The sequence below is a fragment of the Epinephelus lanceolatus genome, chromosome 20 (genome assembly GCF_041903045.1).
Source record: "Epinephelus lanceolatus isolate andai-2023 chromosome 20, ASM4190304v1, whole genome shotgun sequence".
Classification (NCBI taxonomy): Eukaryota; Metazoa; Chordata; class Actinopteri; order Perciformes; family Serranidae; genus Epinephelus; species Epinephelus lanceolatus.
The window spans coordinates 8,653,592-8,671,682 of NC_135753.1; the positions used below are offsets into that span (position 1 = coordinate 8,653,592).

At 37.8% G+C, this 18,091-nt stretch overlaps 2 protein-coding genes and 1 long non-coding RNA gene across 4 annotated transcripts in view; 2 read left to right on the top strand and 1 right to left on the bottom strand.

The window, feature by feature from the left end:
• Positions 1–10,089, top strand: part of LOC144458988 (uncharacterized) — a 29,716-nt gene extending 19,627 nt beyond the window's left edge. Inside the window, exon 2 of the long non-coding RNA XR_013488305.1 lies at positions 9,942–10,089. This is a non-coding gene — a long non-coding RNA (uncharacterized LOC144458988). The remainder of the gene's footprint in view (positions 1–9,941) is intronic.
• Positions 3,153–16,055, bottom strand: LOC117264926 (neutral cholesterol ester hydrolase 1-like). The gene is made up of 5 exons (XM_033639252.2): positions 15,823–16,055; positions 13,488–13,710; positions 13,277–13,346; positions 11,623–11,794; positions 3,153–10,663 (listed from the first exon to the last, which is right to left on the bottom strand). The coding sequence occupies exons 1-5, from the start codon at positions 15,955–15,957 to the stop codon at positions 10,043–10,045; spliced, it is 1,221 nt and encodes a 406-aa protein (XP_033495143.1). The 5' UTR covers positions 15,958–16,055; the 3' UTR covers positions 3,153–10,042.
• Positions 16,049–18,091, top strand: LOC117264995 (uncharacterized). Of its 2 annotated transcripts, none has more exons than XM_078163016.1 (4): positions 16,049–17,010; positions 17,171–17,289; positions 17,430–17,912; positions 17,996–18,091. In XM_078163016.1, exons 2-4 carry the CDS (start codon positions 17,276–17,278, stop codon positions 18,027–18,029), a joined length of 531 nt encoding a protein of 176 aa, XP_078019142.1. In that variant the 5' UTR covers positions 16,049–17,010; positions 17,171–17,275; the 3' UTR covers positions 18,030–18,091. The 2 variants fall into 2 exon arrangements, with proteins under 2 accessions (XP_078019142.1, XP_078019141.1); XM_078163015.1 differs by having other exon boundaries at positions 17,443–17,912.

Consider the following 18,091-nt stretch of genomic DNA (forward strand, 5'->3'; position numbering starts at 1 on the left):
ATCATCTCCATTTTATAGCTTTAAATAAATAATTAAAACCAAACTTATCAGAACAACTACGCTAACACACAGCAGTGTGACAACAACTACCTTAAATGACAGAAACCGTCTTTGGGAAAAATGTATTTGATGTGAACTTTGAGAGTTTAGTTTGGCACATGTCCCATTCACTAACATGGAGAGGGCAGGCTTTATGACCTATTCTGCAGCCAGCCACCAGAGGTTGGTTTGGTTGTTTCGGCTTCACTTTTTGGGAGCTGTCATGTCGTCTATCATTACATACATAGTCTATGGCGGAAACTGCTCACAGGTTTATCTTGAGTTAGCGGGTCATGATTTTTGGAAAGAGACATTACTGTCAAATGTACTTTTTGGTGCTTTGAGCGTCACAAGCTGAGTGCCATCTAGTTCAATAATATTGGAGAGAAGGTAGACATCTCTACAGCCGATATCTCCACCACCCCGCAACTCACACTATAATGACCTGGACTGATAAATAGCACTACAGTTAAGAGGAAAAATATATATTTTGATTTTTGGGTGAACTGTTAGCTTGGTAAGACCACTGAGTCCAGACTGATACAGAGAGCAAAACAGAATGTTAAGCTCACGTCGTCAGGTCAGAACGGACTCACCAGGCTAGTAAACTGTCCCTTAAGAGTTAACAGTTGCACAGTGGATTGTGGGATACTGATGGCTGCAAAGGATAAACCAGGTGTTTCCTCTAAATTTGCATCTGACTGCTGTTGATGCAAGAGTTGTTGACCTGTTTTGACATATCCCATCTTGAATTGTGGACTTGCCCTGTGATATGCAGACAGAGCACATGCATGCTGGGATATGCTCTCTGCTCTGCTGTGACTGTAAATGGGATTAAGAGGTTTTGGAAAACACAATGGGTGAGTGAATACTCAAACAGAGCTGGCACTCAATTGTGCAGCCTGTTTGGCAGCAGGATGTAGTGTTGCAGACAGACTCTTGCCTCACTGATACACCACCCAACCTCACACACACACACACACACACACACAGTTTTTTGCTAATCAAGTCCTGATGGACAATCGCACACTAATCAACAGTGTTAGATCTGTGCAGACACACACTGAGTGTGCCCTGTGGCGCTCCAGATGCAGGTCTGATGATGCAGATTTGGCTGCTAATGGCAAACAAACAGACCAGTCTGTCAGGAGAAGCATGTTCCTACTCACCTCTCTGATCACATGATCTGACAGGCATGTTGTATTCTGTCACGCAATCATCTGATGGGGTTTGTTTCTGTTTCTCTGCAGGCTTTGACTTGACAGACGAGAGTTTGTTTGAAGATGAGAGCAGAAGTGAAAGAATGATAAAAAGTGAAGGCCAACAGGTTTGTTTGATATCCAGTGTGGAGGTGCAGAGCCCAGCCTAAAACCAGTTTTTCACCAGGATGACAGATGGAGAGAAAGTTTGGCAGAAATCTTTCACCCCCTACGTGTTTTTTATTACCCTCGAATATCGCAGGACGTCAGATCACAGGCGTAAATCAAAAGCAAAGACTTTCTGTCCAGAGATTAAAAAACCATGGGGGTGTAAATCCATCAGGGAAAATCCATGAAATTTTACGACCTCTATAAATCTATAAGATAAAAACAACAGGAAAGGGAATAAAAGATACAATTCACGTGATAAATAATATCAACAGTCATATTTAACAGCTGAGTTACTGATTGGAGGCCAGTGTTCAGGAGCAGGATTTGGCGCCATCTCCTGTGTCAGACTTTTATACTGAAATTAGATACGGACCCATAAAAATAATGGATGACACCTTTAATTTATAACTCTTCATATATTTAAAGGGATCACTGTAGCTTAAGTACCAATGGAAATTATTCATGAACTATAATTACTATGTTTCACAATGTTTTTTAAAGAAGAAACATATTTTTATAATAATTAATTGTAAACAGTGACATGAAAAATTTTTTTTAAGAAATAACAAACTTTTAAAGGGAATTAGCAATATTTTAAATATTTGTAACAATAAGTATTATTAACCTTTAAGCTAGAATTTTAAAGGAATTACTACATTTTTAAAACCAAATTTTTAATACATAACTTGCATAATTTAGTAAACTGATTGAATTATGAATAACTTTTAATATTTAAATGCCTATAATGATAGCCATTATGAATAACTTGCAACTTAAACTACAACTTTAAAGTGAATATGAATAATTCTAAAGAGACATCAACATTTTAATACCTTTTAATGATAACTATAATTAATATAACGTATATATTAGTTAATAACTAATAATATTTTCAATAAATATACAGTACATTTAATACCTATTGATCAAAGCTTAATAAACTTTAATAGAATAAAACATAACTTTTAATATTTTAATGCCAATAGTGATAGCCATTATTAATATCTTTTAACTAGACTATGAGTCAATAAAGAGTAACTGTTTCCAAATGGAATTTGCTGTATTTGTAATAATTATCTGGTGTAACTGACACTTAAACTTCAACTCAAAAAATGAAATGTATAATTTTAAAGGGATAACTGTATTTTTAATACCTATAATGATAACCATAATCAGTAACTTATACCTACACTATGATTTGGTAACTAACAAACTGTTTTTTAATTAAAAAAAATATATAATAAATGTAATACCAATGGATCATAACATAGTAAACTATAATGGAATAATGAATAACTTTTAAAATTTTAACACCTATAATAACTAATTATTATAATACATAATATATAAACTAAAACAATTTAATAAACTATAATGAATTAATATTTGTAATACTTGTTATAACAAAAAGTTAAAATATTACAACTTAATGAACACAAAATATATTTTTAATGGAGACACTATATTTCCTAATGCATGTTGTTACTAATATATAGTGTGAAAGCCATTAATAACATCATGAACTATAATTCAAAATCATTTTTTCAAAAGGGCTTATTCAGCATCTGACATACAAATAACTTGTAAGTATAACTAATAACCATAACTTAATTGTTTATTATTTTTCACAAAATACATTTACAGACTGTTTATTATTGTATATTAACTTCAGTTTATTTCCTTAAAAAAAAAAAAAACATTTGTAAATGTTGAGTCAACACAGAACATGGACACAAAAAAACCTTTAAATGTGTCATTGTAATATTTTATTCATAAATAAATCCCAAAATAGTAAATTGTGAACATTTTACATTGTGTACAGATACAGTAGCTGACCCTCTGGAAGGATTTAAACCCTGTTACATCAGTTATCAATTAATAATTATAGCAAAGTTATTATAGCTGTGATTACAAGTTCACACTACCCAACACATCTGGTGCCATTTTGCAGGTTGGCTTGTGCACCAAGTAAAGTTTCCTTTACATCAGGTCGCGCGTTACATAATAAACACAACCACTCCAACAGGAAGTTAACATGCTCGCCCTCTGCAGCAGCAAACAAACAACACAAAACTGAACTGCAGATTGGAAAGTTTACGCTGACAAAACAATATAATTTTAGGAAAATATTTATTATTTGCATAACATCTCGGTCTTATTATATGATATGTATAATGGGCAAAATCAAGCATTTTAGTTTTATTTACTTCACTTGGAGTTTGCTGACTTTAAAAATTAGCTTCAAAATGAAGTTTATGTTATATTTTAAATGTAAATGTCCAAAAATTACAAATTCATCACCTGATAAAAAATAGATCACACATAAATATTCATGTTCATGTGTGAAATGGTGTGTTTTCACCTGTCATGTCTAACATCTGAAAATTATAATGTGAATGTGTGTCACAATCTGAAATATAAATGGAAATTTTAACATCTACAGATCTGTTAGATGACGAAGATCATGTGATCGGTTTGTAGCTCCAAAACAGCTGCTATATGGATCTAATGGAGAGATTGTGTTCATTATTCCATTATTGAAAACTGTCCTGATTGTTTTCTCAATTAGTCTCGATGAGCACAGTCTGTAAAATGTCAGAAAACCCCAAAATATTCTGTTTACAATGATTTTAAAACAGAGAAAAGTGGACAATTCTTTTGCATGTTTCTTGAAAAGTGACTCAAACATTGATGATTAATTGATAGACTTGATGAATAATCATTTCAGTGCTTTGTCTGATAGTTTCACACGTGCCTTTGTTTTCTGGAGGCACTAGGAGAAGAAAACGTGATTCCATTTGTAGAAACAAATATGATGTTTAGATATTTGACTGCATGTTTTTACAAATATTCACACTATCAGCTTTTGTCTTTCTGAGTCATTTGGACAGATGTTTACTATACACATATACATATGCTGCAGACAAAACAATCATTCTTGCTCTAAGATTTAAGTCCTATGCCAAATACTCGATTAAAGCTGAGGACCTCCAATAATGGCGACCAGAGCTTGCCCTCTACAGGTGCTGCTGCACATCTCCTGCAGCACTTCTTGTCCCTGTTGACACAGTAAAAACACTGTCCAGGAATGTAATACTTTCTCACACTAATACATGTGCATTATTACATTATTTAAAAAAGACGCATAAAAAAATATAATGATCCCTGGTCCCCCCACACCACTAAAGTTGTCACAGAAGCCAATAAAACAGCTATTTCAAGGGATTTATTAGCGCTGCAGGAGTACATCTGGGGCTGCTTTTGTGTATCTCTTGGCTGAAAGAACCTGTTGCATAACCCCAACTTATATAAAAAACATTATTTGTAGAGTATTAAACTATTTAATGTGTCATTTCACATACAGCAATAAAATTACAGCACTTACAAAACATTCAAAAGTCCTTCTCGATAATCCACATCGCTTTAGCTAATTTTAAAACTCATATTACTTATTTATAAATGATATATTTCACTTCACACGGATATCAAACATAGTCACTTTTTACTGATAGGTGTACAAAACCTGTGCTTATACATTCAGTGGTGATAGTATTCAGATCCTTGACTTTGGTGAAACTCCTCCTCTACAAGTAAAAGTCCTGCATTTAAAACCTAACTTTAAGGAAAACTTTAATTTTTTTTCCAACATGGACCCTATTTTCCCATATTTTTGTGTTTAAGTGACTAATGGGGACAACACTTTTTTAAACTGGTCCAATACTGAGCAAGAGGGCTGCAGCCAGCAGCGGCGAAAAAAAGCTGCAGTGTATCCACTTGGGGCATTTGTGCATCCTCAATGTACATCACCTTAAAGTGTATGTTTTTGCCACTGACAGGCTCAGATTATTATCATAAGTGTCTGACAACAATATGGAGACGATCCCTACAGAGATAGACAATTATTCTTAAAGAGTAGGATCCTTTAAGTTTGACCAGAAACAGCCCTGCAAACGCCATTGCCAAACTCACCAGATTCTGTTAAAAAAGCGTGAATAAATGCAGAACATTTTCACATCTAACTGCATGAATTAGGGGTTTATTTCAAGGAAACCAGAATTGGTGATTGTTTGAATAGAGGAGCAATTAAACAAATCAGCTTTTGTGAGCTTTATTTTCTTTCTGTTGACTTTGAATGAAATGTGCTATACAGGTGATTCCCAACTGGTCAAGCCACAGGGGCCAGATTTCTCTTTAATCATTAGTTCAAGGTCCACACAGTTTAATAAATTCAGTGTCACACTTGCATTTGGCCATGTCATCGAGTTATTCTGCTGTCTCGATCAAGTAGCTGTTCATTAGTCTCACACTCTACGGCAGGAAACAGCACTTCAAAATAAAAGCTCTGTGTTGGAAATTTACTGCACGTAAAAAATAAAGTCTGTTTTTTACCAACTAGACAAGTCACTTGCAGTCCATTCAGAATGGACCAGTGACCCACCAGTTGGGAACCACTGTGCTATCCAATGATAAAATTCCTCTTCATTTAAATGGAGTCTGGTGTTTTGGGGATTTTAGTGACTTTGAGACTGGTTCAATCCTTTCCATAATGTTGTCAGACACTAAGATTAATAATCTGAGCCTGTCAGTGCAAACATGCTGCTCATGTTTATGTCGTTAGTCACTGAGACAAAATAAAGTATCGATGGTGCAGTAAAATGTTCCCCTATTCTCATGTTTCTGGGTTAATATTCCTGCTGCATTCATGTGTATGTGTCATTTTACTGCTGTAGATGGTGAGCTCATTTTAACTCCTTTATATACTTTTGGGTAGTTTAATCTACAGTAATACTCATATTCTATAGGATCATCATATGTTTGTGGCGTGGCTGTCCTGTGAGAATCATGTATCTCTAAAAAGTCAACTTTTCATGGGGTCAGAAAAACAGCCCTGTTTTCAGCTGTGTGACGATGCATTTTCCAACTGATCCAGGAGGGTTTTAAAGAGTTTATTTAGCTTAAGAAGGAGGAGAATTTTCTCAACATTTAATATCAACACACCTGGAGATACATGGTTTTCACTGGGCAGGAAGGGGATGCAAATCTGAAAAGTAACTAATGCTGTCAGACAAAATTTAGTGCAGTGAAAAATACAATATTACCTCTGAGATGTAGAGGAGTAGAAGTATAAATGGAAAGACTCAAGTACAGTACCTCAAGTTGAGGGCTTGAGTAAATGTACTTAGTTACATTTCAGCATTGCATGTATGTATGGAGGGTAATTGCTCGCAGAAATCCATGTTAGGAACAAACTGTCTAGAATAATTTCCCTTTAAGAAAAGAAGAAAATCTCCTGATAGCCAGTGTTACAATTTCAACATTTTTTCTTTCTGGATAATGTGAAGTAATGACCACACTCAGCTCAGTGTTTCTGCTAAACTCTTGGCTCGCTGTCGTTTGGGCCAAAAGCCAAAACCGAATCTGTCTGACGCTTGCAGTCGTCGGGTCTTTATATTAGTTTTGGGCAAGCAGCGGAGGGCGGGAGAGAAACATGATAGTCCATTTGGGATCTCGTCTCTCGTGGTGATACAGTAATTCTTGCATACATTTCACAGCTATTATCATCATCATCATTGCATTGGCTCTGCAGTACAGTGGTCATCAGAGAGTGAAGTTACAGAGAGCGACTTTCAAACATACAATATTGCACAATCCAGTGAGTATACACAGCTGTGAACTCTGGCACACTTCTACCACACACACACACACACACACACACACACACACACACACACACACACACATACACGCACACACACTGTAACCTTGACTGGCCTGTTAAGTGTGTGTGAGCAGACTGTTTCAGTGCCTCAGTGCATTATAAAAGAATAAAAGCTGAAGATAAACTGAGTGACTTTGACCTCTAAAACTAATCAGATTAGGAGCTCATTAGGCAGAATATTCAAGGCTCTTCATTTTCAAGATACTGCAGGTTTTTTTTTAAAGGAGCAGATTGGTTGTTTTTTTTTTTTTTTTTTTTTTTTTTTTTTTACATATGTTTTAATCCAAATCTATTTCCAAATTTATTCCCTAATTTTGTATCCAAAAAACAGAGAAATGAGCCGGGAATTATCTCTAGTAATGAATTAACATTACCTGGATAGACAACATGGTGTTGAGCTGCGATTGGTAATCCTGAAATCAAATTTTAACCTTGCGCTTTTGTATTATTGATGTTTTAGTGCAACATAATGCATAATTGGGTATTTTTGGGATTTGGCAGCCTGACAGTTTCAGAATCTGCACCAATGTTGTAAATATGGACCCTCAGTAGCAACCTGAATTCAGCTAGCGCTAACACAGCGCTTCTGATCCCGGACAGCCCTGACTCCTCGCAAGATTAGCAAACTGCTGCTATACAAGTTAGACACAGTGTTGCTGCTGACCACCAGCCTGCTGTGACCTCCAGGGTTGTGGTTTGCACTGGCTGAATTCGAGTTGCTACTGGAGATGTTCTGATACCTAAACTTGCAGGGTTTTCCACACATTCATTTATTTGTAGCAGCACATCACGATAACATCTAACACTATGTATTGATTTTTTATTTTTTAGCCGGCCCGTTCATTAGGAGTGCACTGAGCGCTACTCTGGGCACAGAGGGAGCAGCAGAATGCCAGGTGCAGTGAAGGTGAAACTTAACCATTCATTGCTCTGGGTCTAGAGGTTCTCATCAGTCGATTTGATTTGATCAGCACTGATCAGATTGACTTATCAATTATCCACCCTGCAACTGAAAACTCCACAAACTGCTGCTGAGATAAAAAATAACTAAGTGTCGCTTGTGCTGCGTTCATAAACCAACAAAAACCTCCAAATTTTGAGAGGGGACAGAGAATGATACAAAGGGATATACAAACAAACGTATAAAAAAAAAAGAAAGCTGTTGGCAGTGGCTGTGCAACACAACTTGCTGTGTCGGCTACTGTTTAAAAGTGGCGAAGAAGAATTGGTTTCCAGGAAACTACTTTTAAGTTTATAAATAAATTCCATGGTATCAGATCAGTGCATAGAGTCCTGGAGTGGCTGATATCTGATCTAGCATTTTAAACTGTATCAGAGGCATTTCTAGTACTGTTATTGATATGGGAACAACTCTAGTTGCTACAGCCACTCACTGGAGGTTCATCTCCAAAGCTGTGAATCACTGGTGAAGTAGTCTCCTAGCGGCGGGGAGCAAGGCTGAGGGACCGTGGGGTGGCGGCTACCTAGCTGATTTTTGCCTCCTCTCTCAAAAGAAACCAAGAGCAGAAATAAGAATTTACCCATTTTAAATAGTAAAAAAAGGAAACCCATCATGTGGCAGTCAATGTTGCTTTTTCAGTGGCTACAAAAAATGAATCAATGAATGGGAAACACTGTAAAGTGTTAAGCTCTAAATCTTGGTCACCAAATTTACATATTGCAAGAATAGGCAATCAGTGGGAGTGTCCCATCAACATGATTTTGAAGCTTTTATTTTAAGGTTTAAAAAAACTGCATAATGTTGCTTGAAATATAAATTTTACCTGTTAATTATATTCCAAATGAATATCATTATATTATACAATGGCCATTGAAAAAAAATCTGATTTCTAATATTATTTTCTAATTTAGAAAAATGTAGGTGTTCGTTTTATGATTTGAGGGTAATCTGTGAAATGTCTCCTGACGTGTGTGATGATACACGATTTTAAAATGTTTACATAATTTTGAAACAATTGGCACTCTAGCATACTTGTGAAACATTTTGCACAATTATTTATTTGGTATTGAACCCTCTTTACAATCTTAATTAAGGGATAATGAACCTTTAGCGTGTTTTTTTCCCCACAAATTTTTAATCACTGATACGATTAGCAATACTATTGCTGGAGAACACCATGGATTATAAATGAGTGATACTTGTATGTTGTTTTATATGTTTGTCTAGTGTTTTAATACAGTTTTATCCTGCAGTCAAAGACATAGATCCTAGATTGTGTTTTTTTTTTTTCTTGAAAATAATGAGCCTTAAGTATATTATCACTGTCCACAAGGTTGCATTGATATTATGGTCTTAAGCGTCAGTTTCTTTGGTTACTTCTGATTGGAAATATTTTGGTTTCAGGATTTAGTGAAGATGCTTTGTGATCCATTTGACTCAGTGATGTTCAGCTACACTGAGCCCATAAACCTGCTTTAAAAATGTGTTTGTATGGACATTGTGGCAGAAGTTCTCAAGGAGGATTTTCTGGTGTGGGCTACAGATGATTTGGCCCTGATTTGCCCACTAGTGGATATAAATTTGTATCCTACAGTTGGACAGGTACACAGGTGAGTATGTGAATGCATTGCAGCCGCTTGTCTACTCAAACACGTTGGTAAACAGCAGGTTATCACAAGCCTTGAATTCAATTTGTTGGTTCTGTTTCCATGTTTTTAAATTTGAAAGATTGTGCAGATTATGCATCTGATTTCTTGTCTGGTGTTTTGCTCAGGACATGTTGCTGCTGAAGGATACATTAGTTCAAAAATGGATCATGTGTGTTAATCAAAGCCATGTTCCCTCTTTGCAGATCCAGCAAGGACCTCAAGTACCTGACTTTTTGCTCCAGGACGTCTTTGGCGCTGCAAACAATCTCTCCCGGTTCAGGATGATCTGGAGCGGTTTGTTTGTCTACAGATTCTGGTCCAGCCAATGGATGTAGTTGTTCATGCTCCTCTGTCCAACACTAGACATCATTGGCAGGAATGCAAACACCATGCAGCCATGAAAGCCATCCTCATAGTGATCACTGGTCACTGTGACGCCGGCGTTCTGCAGGCGCCTGACATACATCAACCCATCATCCCTTAGCACGTCAAATTCACAGGTCATCACGTATGCTTTAGGTGTCCTTCTCAGAACTCCCTGCTCTGCTAGCAGTGGTGCCGCCCTCACGTCCACCAGCTCAGGTACCTCACCCATCACCCCTGGCGATCCCGTCTCTTTCACAACCGGCGTGAAGTTCTTCCTGCGCTCAGCCGGGAGCAAAGCAGTCCAGTCCAGCTTGGAGCGGATGCTGGCGCTGATGGCCGTCTGGTCCAGGGAGCTGTGGTTGTTAGCAAGCAGGAGGGGCTCCAGGGAGGTGTCGGCGCCCAGGTACTGCAGCCAGAAACGAGCCATGACAGGCCTGTAGAGGATGGGCACGGCCCGGTTCTGCTGGTAGGATGGGGTGTAGAAGTCGAGAGCCTGCAGCACGGGGTAGATCAGTGCCTGGAGCTTGAACTTCGGTGTCAGACTGTCATCTGAGCTGAGCTGTGGACACAGTCAGGCTTTAGAGCACAACTCAGCTGATACAAGTTTCTGAGGGCCAATATCAACTTTTTACGCTGAAAGAGCTGAATTCTGATACGTCTTGGTTGAAATTTATTGTATACAATATAAAGCCATTGATAACAGCATCATTTAACTTATTCTGATGATGTATGTTTTGAGGTTGAGAACCAGAGGGATGTAATTAACATTTGACCAACTTTATAGGACAGTCAAAACAAAAAAACTTTGAATTTTTTTTAGGTGAGTAAGTGCTCATTGGCTCTTTTTGGTGCCAAAACCTTTGTCCTTTGGTATTTTATAAATAACTCTAAATTGGATTAGAATTCACAAGTAGAATTTTGGCAGTAGAAAAAGTTCATCAGGAGCTTTCATTTGATATATATAACTTGTTTTCATCCAAAATGTCACTTACACTCCTTTGGTTCTGACACCAATTGGTGCTATTCATCTCTGTGTCCCTTAGATTGACAAGGGAGGGTAGCAAAGTAAAAAAATGTTTACAGTTAATCACACAGTACCTTTCAACTTCCTTCATCCATTCATCGAGTGTTTCACCCCTAACTGTCATGTTGTCAGGGTGTAAAATGTCAAATGAACTAAGCCACACTTTGAGCAGGCTGAACAGCTGTTATACCAAACATGTTATTTGTCTTCATCTGGTTATTGCTGTATTTTACCTAAGGGATCTCTACCACAAGCTCATGAATAATGAATAAACAATTCAAAAGACTAACTGATCTGTTGTATGTTTACAGGGTGAAGGAAGTCCCAAAGGAACCAGGGTGAGAGCAGTTTGATGTTTCTGTTGTCTCAGACTATCAGTGGAGACCAGATGTGGATACTGTGCCTACAAACTAGAACTGAATACGTCTAGATGAAGCTGCTAATATGTAATATGTTGTGAGATGTGTGTGTTATGTGTGTGTTTGCTGCTCTACCTCCTGTGCCACAGCAGCAGCCAGGTTTCCCCCGGCGCTGTCCCCAGATACACACACTCTCTCCGGATCGATGCTGTAGTGCTCTAAAACCTGAGCTGACAGGAAAGCCCGCGCTGCTGCCAACGCATCATGGTACTGATCTGGGAACACCGCCTCTGGAGCAAGACGGTAACTATAGCAACAGGATATTACAGGAAGACAACATTATTATGTTACATAATACTTTGAAACATGACTAAAAGCCAGGGTTGTGTTGGCGCTTCAGTCTACCAGTTTAAATGACACAGAACCACTAATGAGAAAGGTTCAAAATGTTGTTTCACTGAGAAACTTTTTGGTTTAAATTGATTTTCTTCTATGTTTTATGTCCCCGAACGAAGTGATAAAAAGTTAAGCTTGACTGACAGACCCCATTAATATTATAGGGTTTTAGGGTCATTGTAGCTGGCAATAAATAATAAAAATAAAAAAAAAATAAAAAAATAAATAAATAAAGAGAATAAAATTCTGGAGCTGGAAAATTAGAACATTTACAAGAAAAAACTTGAATATTCTCTGAGAATTTTAAATCACAAATTTACAATCAAAATCTTGTGTCTGCAGTTGTGTGTGTTTGGAGACGGTTGCAAAAAAATGTGTTTTTGTTTTTTTCCCTTTGTCTAGGAACTACATCGCTACACTTTGGACTCTTTTCCTGGCAAACTTATACATATTTTTCTTGTAAATTTACTTATTTAATCTCAGAGAATATTTTAGTTTTTTTTTTCATGTAAATTTGCAATTGTCTTTGTGTAAACAGACCACTTTAATCTTACAGAATTAATTTGTGAGTTTTATTCTCATTAATTTACCATTTAAATCTCAGAGAATATTTAAGGTTTTCTTGTAAATTTACCACTTTAATCTTTGTCAATATTCAGGTTTTTTTCTTGTAAACTGGTGAGTTTTTTTTCTCACAAATCTACATTTTTAATCTCAGAGAATATTTGATTATTTTTTTTCTCGTAAATCTTCCATTTAAATCTCAAAGAACATTGAAGTTTTATTCTTGTAAATTTGTGAGTTTTTCTCATTAATTTGCCGCATTTAATCTTGGACAATGTTCGAGTTTTTCCTTGCAATTTTCTTTTTCTCATATATTTACCATTTTAATCTCAGAGAATATCCGAATTGTTTCCTCAGAAGTTTTAGAAATTCTGGAAATCTTGGAATAATACCTCCTTACAACGACTTTTCAAAAAATATTTGTTTTATTATTTTCCACCTTAGAATGGCCCTAATTGTACATTTAAGTTATTTACAAAAAATATACATATCTTTTTCATTTTAAATTCAGATATTTGTCTGTTAAACAGTCCACTTAGTAGTTATTACAGACCTTTCCTTTCCTCTTGTTTTGTCAACACTAATTCCCAACTTTATTAAAACAAAATTTGAAAATGATGAGTCACCTCTAACTGATAAATGTCAATATTGGCTTTTAGAAATCAGAAATGAATATAAGATTGTAGTTGATTAATAAAAGCCACCAGTGAAAATGTAACTAGTAAAAGAAAAGGAGAAAGTAATGACTCATTGTCTAATTTGGAGTTTTTTAGCAATCAGCAAAATATCAACAACTAATCAACATTAACTTTGCTTTAATGAGACTTACTCGACAGACATGATGACAGAGTCCAGGTCCTTCGCCATTTTCCGACAAAGAAGGTCATAAGATCTCATCCCTACAATAATAGAAATTTTTAAAAAAGAGAAATGTTTTAATCCAACTGTAGGTGAGAATAAAATAAATGAAATGAATTAAATTTTCTGCAGCTTAAAAAAAAAAAAAAAAAAAAAAAAAGAGCTTGAAAATCAGCACTCACGTCCACTGCCCAGCGCCCATCCTCCACCGTGGAAATATATGACTCCCCTTTTCAGCTGCTTCCCCCCCTTTGGCTGGAAGACTCGAGTGGGCACACCTCCCAGTGAGGAGTCGGTCACATGCACAGCAGGGCAGGAGTGTGCCTCAATCTCCTCCACCCATGACACCACCCGGTTCAACAGGTGGACCCGATGGCACACACCCAGAGCGTGAGCCACGTCACTCTGCAATACAAACAAAGGTGGCAGTTATTTAACAGAAAGAGGGAGTTTTCTCTACCTGAGCAAACACAGTTTTGATTCCTTGGGAAGGAAAGACGATGAAATCAAAACTTCACTGACAGAAACAAAGTCTTTAGGTGTCAAAGCAACTTCAGGAAATGTTTAAGAATATCTACTTGCTCTCTCTGGAGCCTCTCCCCTCCATTGTGTGGATTCAAAAACATTAGAGTAAGGTGGAAAAGAAATGTACCCAGCAGTGCTGCAGGGAAAGAATTAGCAGGGCGTGGAAACCTGTCCTGTGCATTGCATGTGTGTGTTAACTTTAAACTTGTTGCACCACATGAGATTATAGGGTTCGGGTGTGTGCCATTAACATTGCAACAGCAGCTTAAGATAAGACTAACATGTTACACAGGAGTTACAGCATTCAGCAGCAGGGTTACATTATACACATTACATTACATTACACATTATATGTTCAGAAACTAATCAGCTTTAGATATGGGAGAATTTTCTTGACCCTGAAAAGAACTGAATCGTTCAATTAATTTCAAAAATTAAAAATCACCAAATTTGGTGATACATTCATCTGACACAGTACAACTGGGCTGGAAATTAAAGAATACAGTTTAATAATAATTCTAATATTAATTAAAAATGTATCATTGTATACATTATTATTATTATTATTATTATTATTGTTGTTATTACTTTATAATAACTGGATAATAAAGTAATAATAATGTATTATTGTATACATTATTATTATTATTATCATTATTATTACTTTATTATCCAATTATTATAATACTGCAATCTTACATTCCAAGCACAATATGTTCTATTCTAATCCACTTTAATGTAGCATGGTACAATGGGCTGATATTTGATTCTGTTCAACTCTCATCTACTATGGTATATACATATATATTGCACTCTAGTATTCTTATCTACAGTATGATGTGGTATATAGTTATGTACTCAAGTCTATTCTGTTTGATTCTATTCTAATTTACTATATAAAAGTATGGTACAGTATATAATTCTTTTATCCTATTCTACTGTCCTCTAATGTAAGGTATAGACCAGGGGTGTCAGACTCATTTTAGTTCATGGGCAACGTTCAGCTCAATTTAATCCCAAGGGGATGGACCAGTAAAACATCTGACAGTGCTGTCCATTCCATTCTTATAGAGAGACTGAAACAGTGGGCGGGTATCATTGGCCCTGAACATATCTCAGAGCAAATTCAGCCACTGGTCAACTCCCTCACTCTGGACAGTAATTTGACCCTGGAGCAACATGTAAAGAACGTAGTCCAGTCTTGTTTTTACCAGCTGAGGAATATCTCCAATTGTGGGTCACTTCTGGCCTTCAATAACACAGAGAAAGTCATACATGCTCTTATATCATCCCGCTTTGATTACTGTAATGATTTGTTCGTCCGCCCAAAAAAATCGAGCTACAGTATACACCAGCTCCAAATCATTCAAGATTCAGCAGCTACACTTTTGACCAAAACACATCACACTTATTTTGGCATCCCTGCTATATATGACCACAATAAGTAGTCATTGTTTTTCAGAGAACTGTATTGTGGTTGGGTGAACAGCCCCTAAAGCAGCATTTTACATGAAGTCGGCTACTTGCTGTTTAACCTGCTCCTGAAACCTGGCGACTCTCTGCCTTCACAAGTGCATCAATATTAAGTGTGCAAAGTCATCCAGTGGGCCAGACTGGACCCTGTGGTGGCCGGTTCTGGCCCACGGGCCGTATGTTTGACAAAAGACCGTACAAGATTTCCTACTCAAGTCCAAATCTATTCTAATCTATTGTAATATGGTGCAGCACAGCATACTCTCCTTTATTTTGTACACTGAGTTTACAATTACTATGCATTAGCCTACTTATATGTCACCTTTGATCTAAACCTCTGTCACATTTAAGTGATGCTCGTAATGTATTGTAATGTAATGAAACTCTCTTTGACTGTCATTTCAGAATACTCTGTTTTTCCTGTTATTTTCTCTTCTTATCTAACCCCGACAGCTCTCTGTCGTCTCACATCAACCTGTCCTCCTCTGCTCTCCTGTCACTGCATCCTCCAGCTCTCACCGCCTGCATGAAGCTCCGGAACAGCGCGTCCAGCAGCATCAGCTTCCACGGCTCGCTCACGCCGCTCGGTAACGGCAGGTAGACGTAGTAGGCGGCCGCCGACAGCAGCACGGCTCCGGCCAAACGGAGCCTCATCGCGGCGGACTTGTAGGCTACCTGCCTAAAGCTGACCGTTCATACAGGAATACACTCCTCCGGTTCCAGGCGATCGGTGGCTCCGCCAGGGATCGACGAAACACGGAGGAATGACCCCGATTTCAAAATAAAAGTCGGAGTTTCGGGTTTATAGCGATCTCAAAGCGGCGATGACGGACAACATTTGAAAATGCTCTTATTTTGACATTTCCTTATAGGAAGTAGTGTAAGCATTGCGTAACGTGGTTGCTGAAGGGAAATGTAGCTCTTCTGACCTGTAGCGATTAAAAAAACTATGTATACCGGTATTTAATGAAACGTGTTGGACAAATGTTACGTTTTTGAAATGAATAGCTATTCCAAAATTTATAATTGTATGTAGGACGATCATTTTAAATAAATTTTTACTTTCAAAAACATGCTTTTATGAAATTAGCCTATTATTGGTCTGCATTATGTTCACCCTTCCTCTGTTTGAAATAGCCTATTAAATATCTACCGAATGTAACCATGAAATTAAAGTCATTGTCAGTCTGACTTAAATTTCTAATTGATACAATATGAGACACTTATCTGGTCAAGCAGAAACTTTACTGTAGATGAAGTTTGATGATCTGAGTTCATTTTGCCCTCTTCTGGATATTTACTGAACCAAATATTTGAAGTCTGGTACAATAAATATAGTTGAAATAACACAAATGTTGAAGTTGAGCAGAAACTTGTACTGTCTCAGGACACCTCAAAGATCTTTTTCAATCATGTTCATGCAATGAAATGCTAAAAGCCTGTGAACCAGCCTCTTCTATTTCCCATGATGCAGCAGACATCTCCTGTCAGATAATGAGCCACACCTGCCTTCAACAACTCACACCTGTGTCCACTTAATCAACAAGGCAAGGTGAGTGAGCTCAAAAAGAGTTCCAGTGTTTCTCCAGTTACTTCTTGTTTTCAGACTGGTTCAGTTGTGTGGTTTGGTAGGAGCTGACTGAAGTGATTCAGTCTGCTGCCTCACTGACCTACAACTGTGGCTGTAGCCATGAGGTTTCTCTTCAGGTAAGTTTCAACTGTGTTTTGTGTTTTCTGGGATGTCTTGTGTTGATGTTTGCTGTTGTCCTTGTTAGCTGTTGGAAGACATCAAACAAAAGGTGAGTTTAGTCACATTGTGGAACTACTTAACTGGTCATATGCATGGACTGAAATATTTGCTCTACAGCTTACAGTACTGGATCTGCTGGAAAGCATGGAGATGGCCTACTGAAGTGCCAGTTGGAGGCTATCGACTAGACTCAAATGGCTTTAACACTGGAGACGGATCTTCATGGAGCACTTAAGGTTGGTGATGGTTCAACCTAAAATGCAAATAAGGCAAGTAGCTGCAACATAGAACTATTTCTCAGTTACACGCTACACTGCTTGCTGAATCCCAGCAAGCAAACTACCAATGTGTACTAGAAATCATGTCCTCCATCCAGTTATCCTCAACAGCCACAGGTAGCAGAGTCTGAGTATCAGCAGCCACAGACACCCCAGCAGCCCAGTTACCCGCCCCAGGTACTTCAGCAGCCACATATGCCCCAGGTGCCTAGCTACCCACCCAAGCAGCTTCAGCAGCAGCCACAGGTAGCAGAGTCTGGATATCAACTCCAGCAGCCGCAGATGCCCCAGCAACTGCCTAGCCACGCGCCTCAGCAGCAGATGCCCCAGGTGCCTGGCTACATGTCCAAGCAGCCTCAGCAGCGGCCGCAGATGCCCCAGGTGCCTGGCTATCCACCCAAGCAGGAGCCGCAGATGCCCCAGGTGCCTAGCTACCCGCCCAAGCAGCCTCAGCGGCGACCGCAGGTGCCTAGCTACCAACCCAAGTGGTCCCAACAGCCCCTCTACCTTCCCAAGCAGCCACGCTACAGTAGTTACCCAACTTTTGCCCAAGGAGTCTCTCCTCAAATGGATTTAAGTGGGTAAGCTGTGATCACTTTTTTTTTTTTTTTTTTTTTTTTTTTTAAATTAACCGCTTTCAAATGCAGATTTTTCAAATCTATAGTGTTTCAGGCACTGCAACAATGGGGGTTCTTTGAAGACTGCTTTTAACTGAGCCTTATTGACCAGTCAAATTACAATAAAATAACTTTATCCTTGG

Coding starts and splice junctions, on each gene's coding strand:
- LOC117264926 (XM_033639252.2), bottom strand. CDS start 15,957: ATGAGGCTCCGTTTGGCCGGAGCCGTGCTGCTGTCGGCGGCCGCCTAC. Junction 13,347..13,487: donor ATGGGCGCTGGGCAGTGGAC/GTGAGTGCTGAT, acceptor CTATTATTGTAG/GGATGAGATCTTATGACCTT. Junction 11,795..13,276: donor TCTGTCATCATGTCTGTCGA/GTAAGTCTCATT, acceptor CTGTTGCTATAG/TTACCGTCTTGCTCCAGAGG.
- LOC117264995 (XM_078163015.1), top strand. CDS start 17,248: ATGGCTTTAACACTGGAGACGGATCTTCATGGAGCACTTAAG. Junction 17,290..17,442: donor ATCTTCATGGAGCACTTAAG/GTTGGTGATGGT, acceptor TATCCTCAACAG/CCACAGGTAGCAGAGTCTGA. Junction 17,913..17,995: donor CCTCAAATGGATTTAAGTGG/GTAAGCTGTGAT, acceptor TCAAATCTATAG/TGTTTCAGGCACTGCAACAA.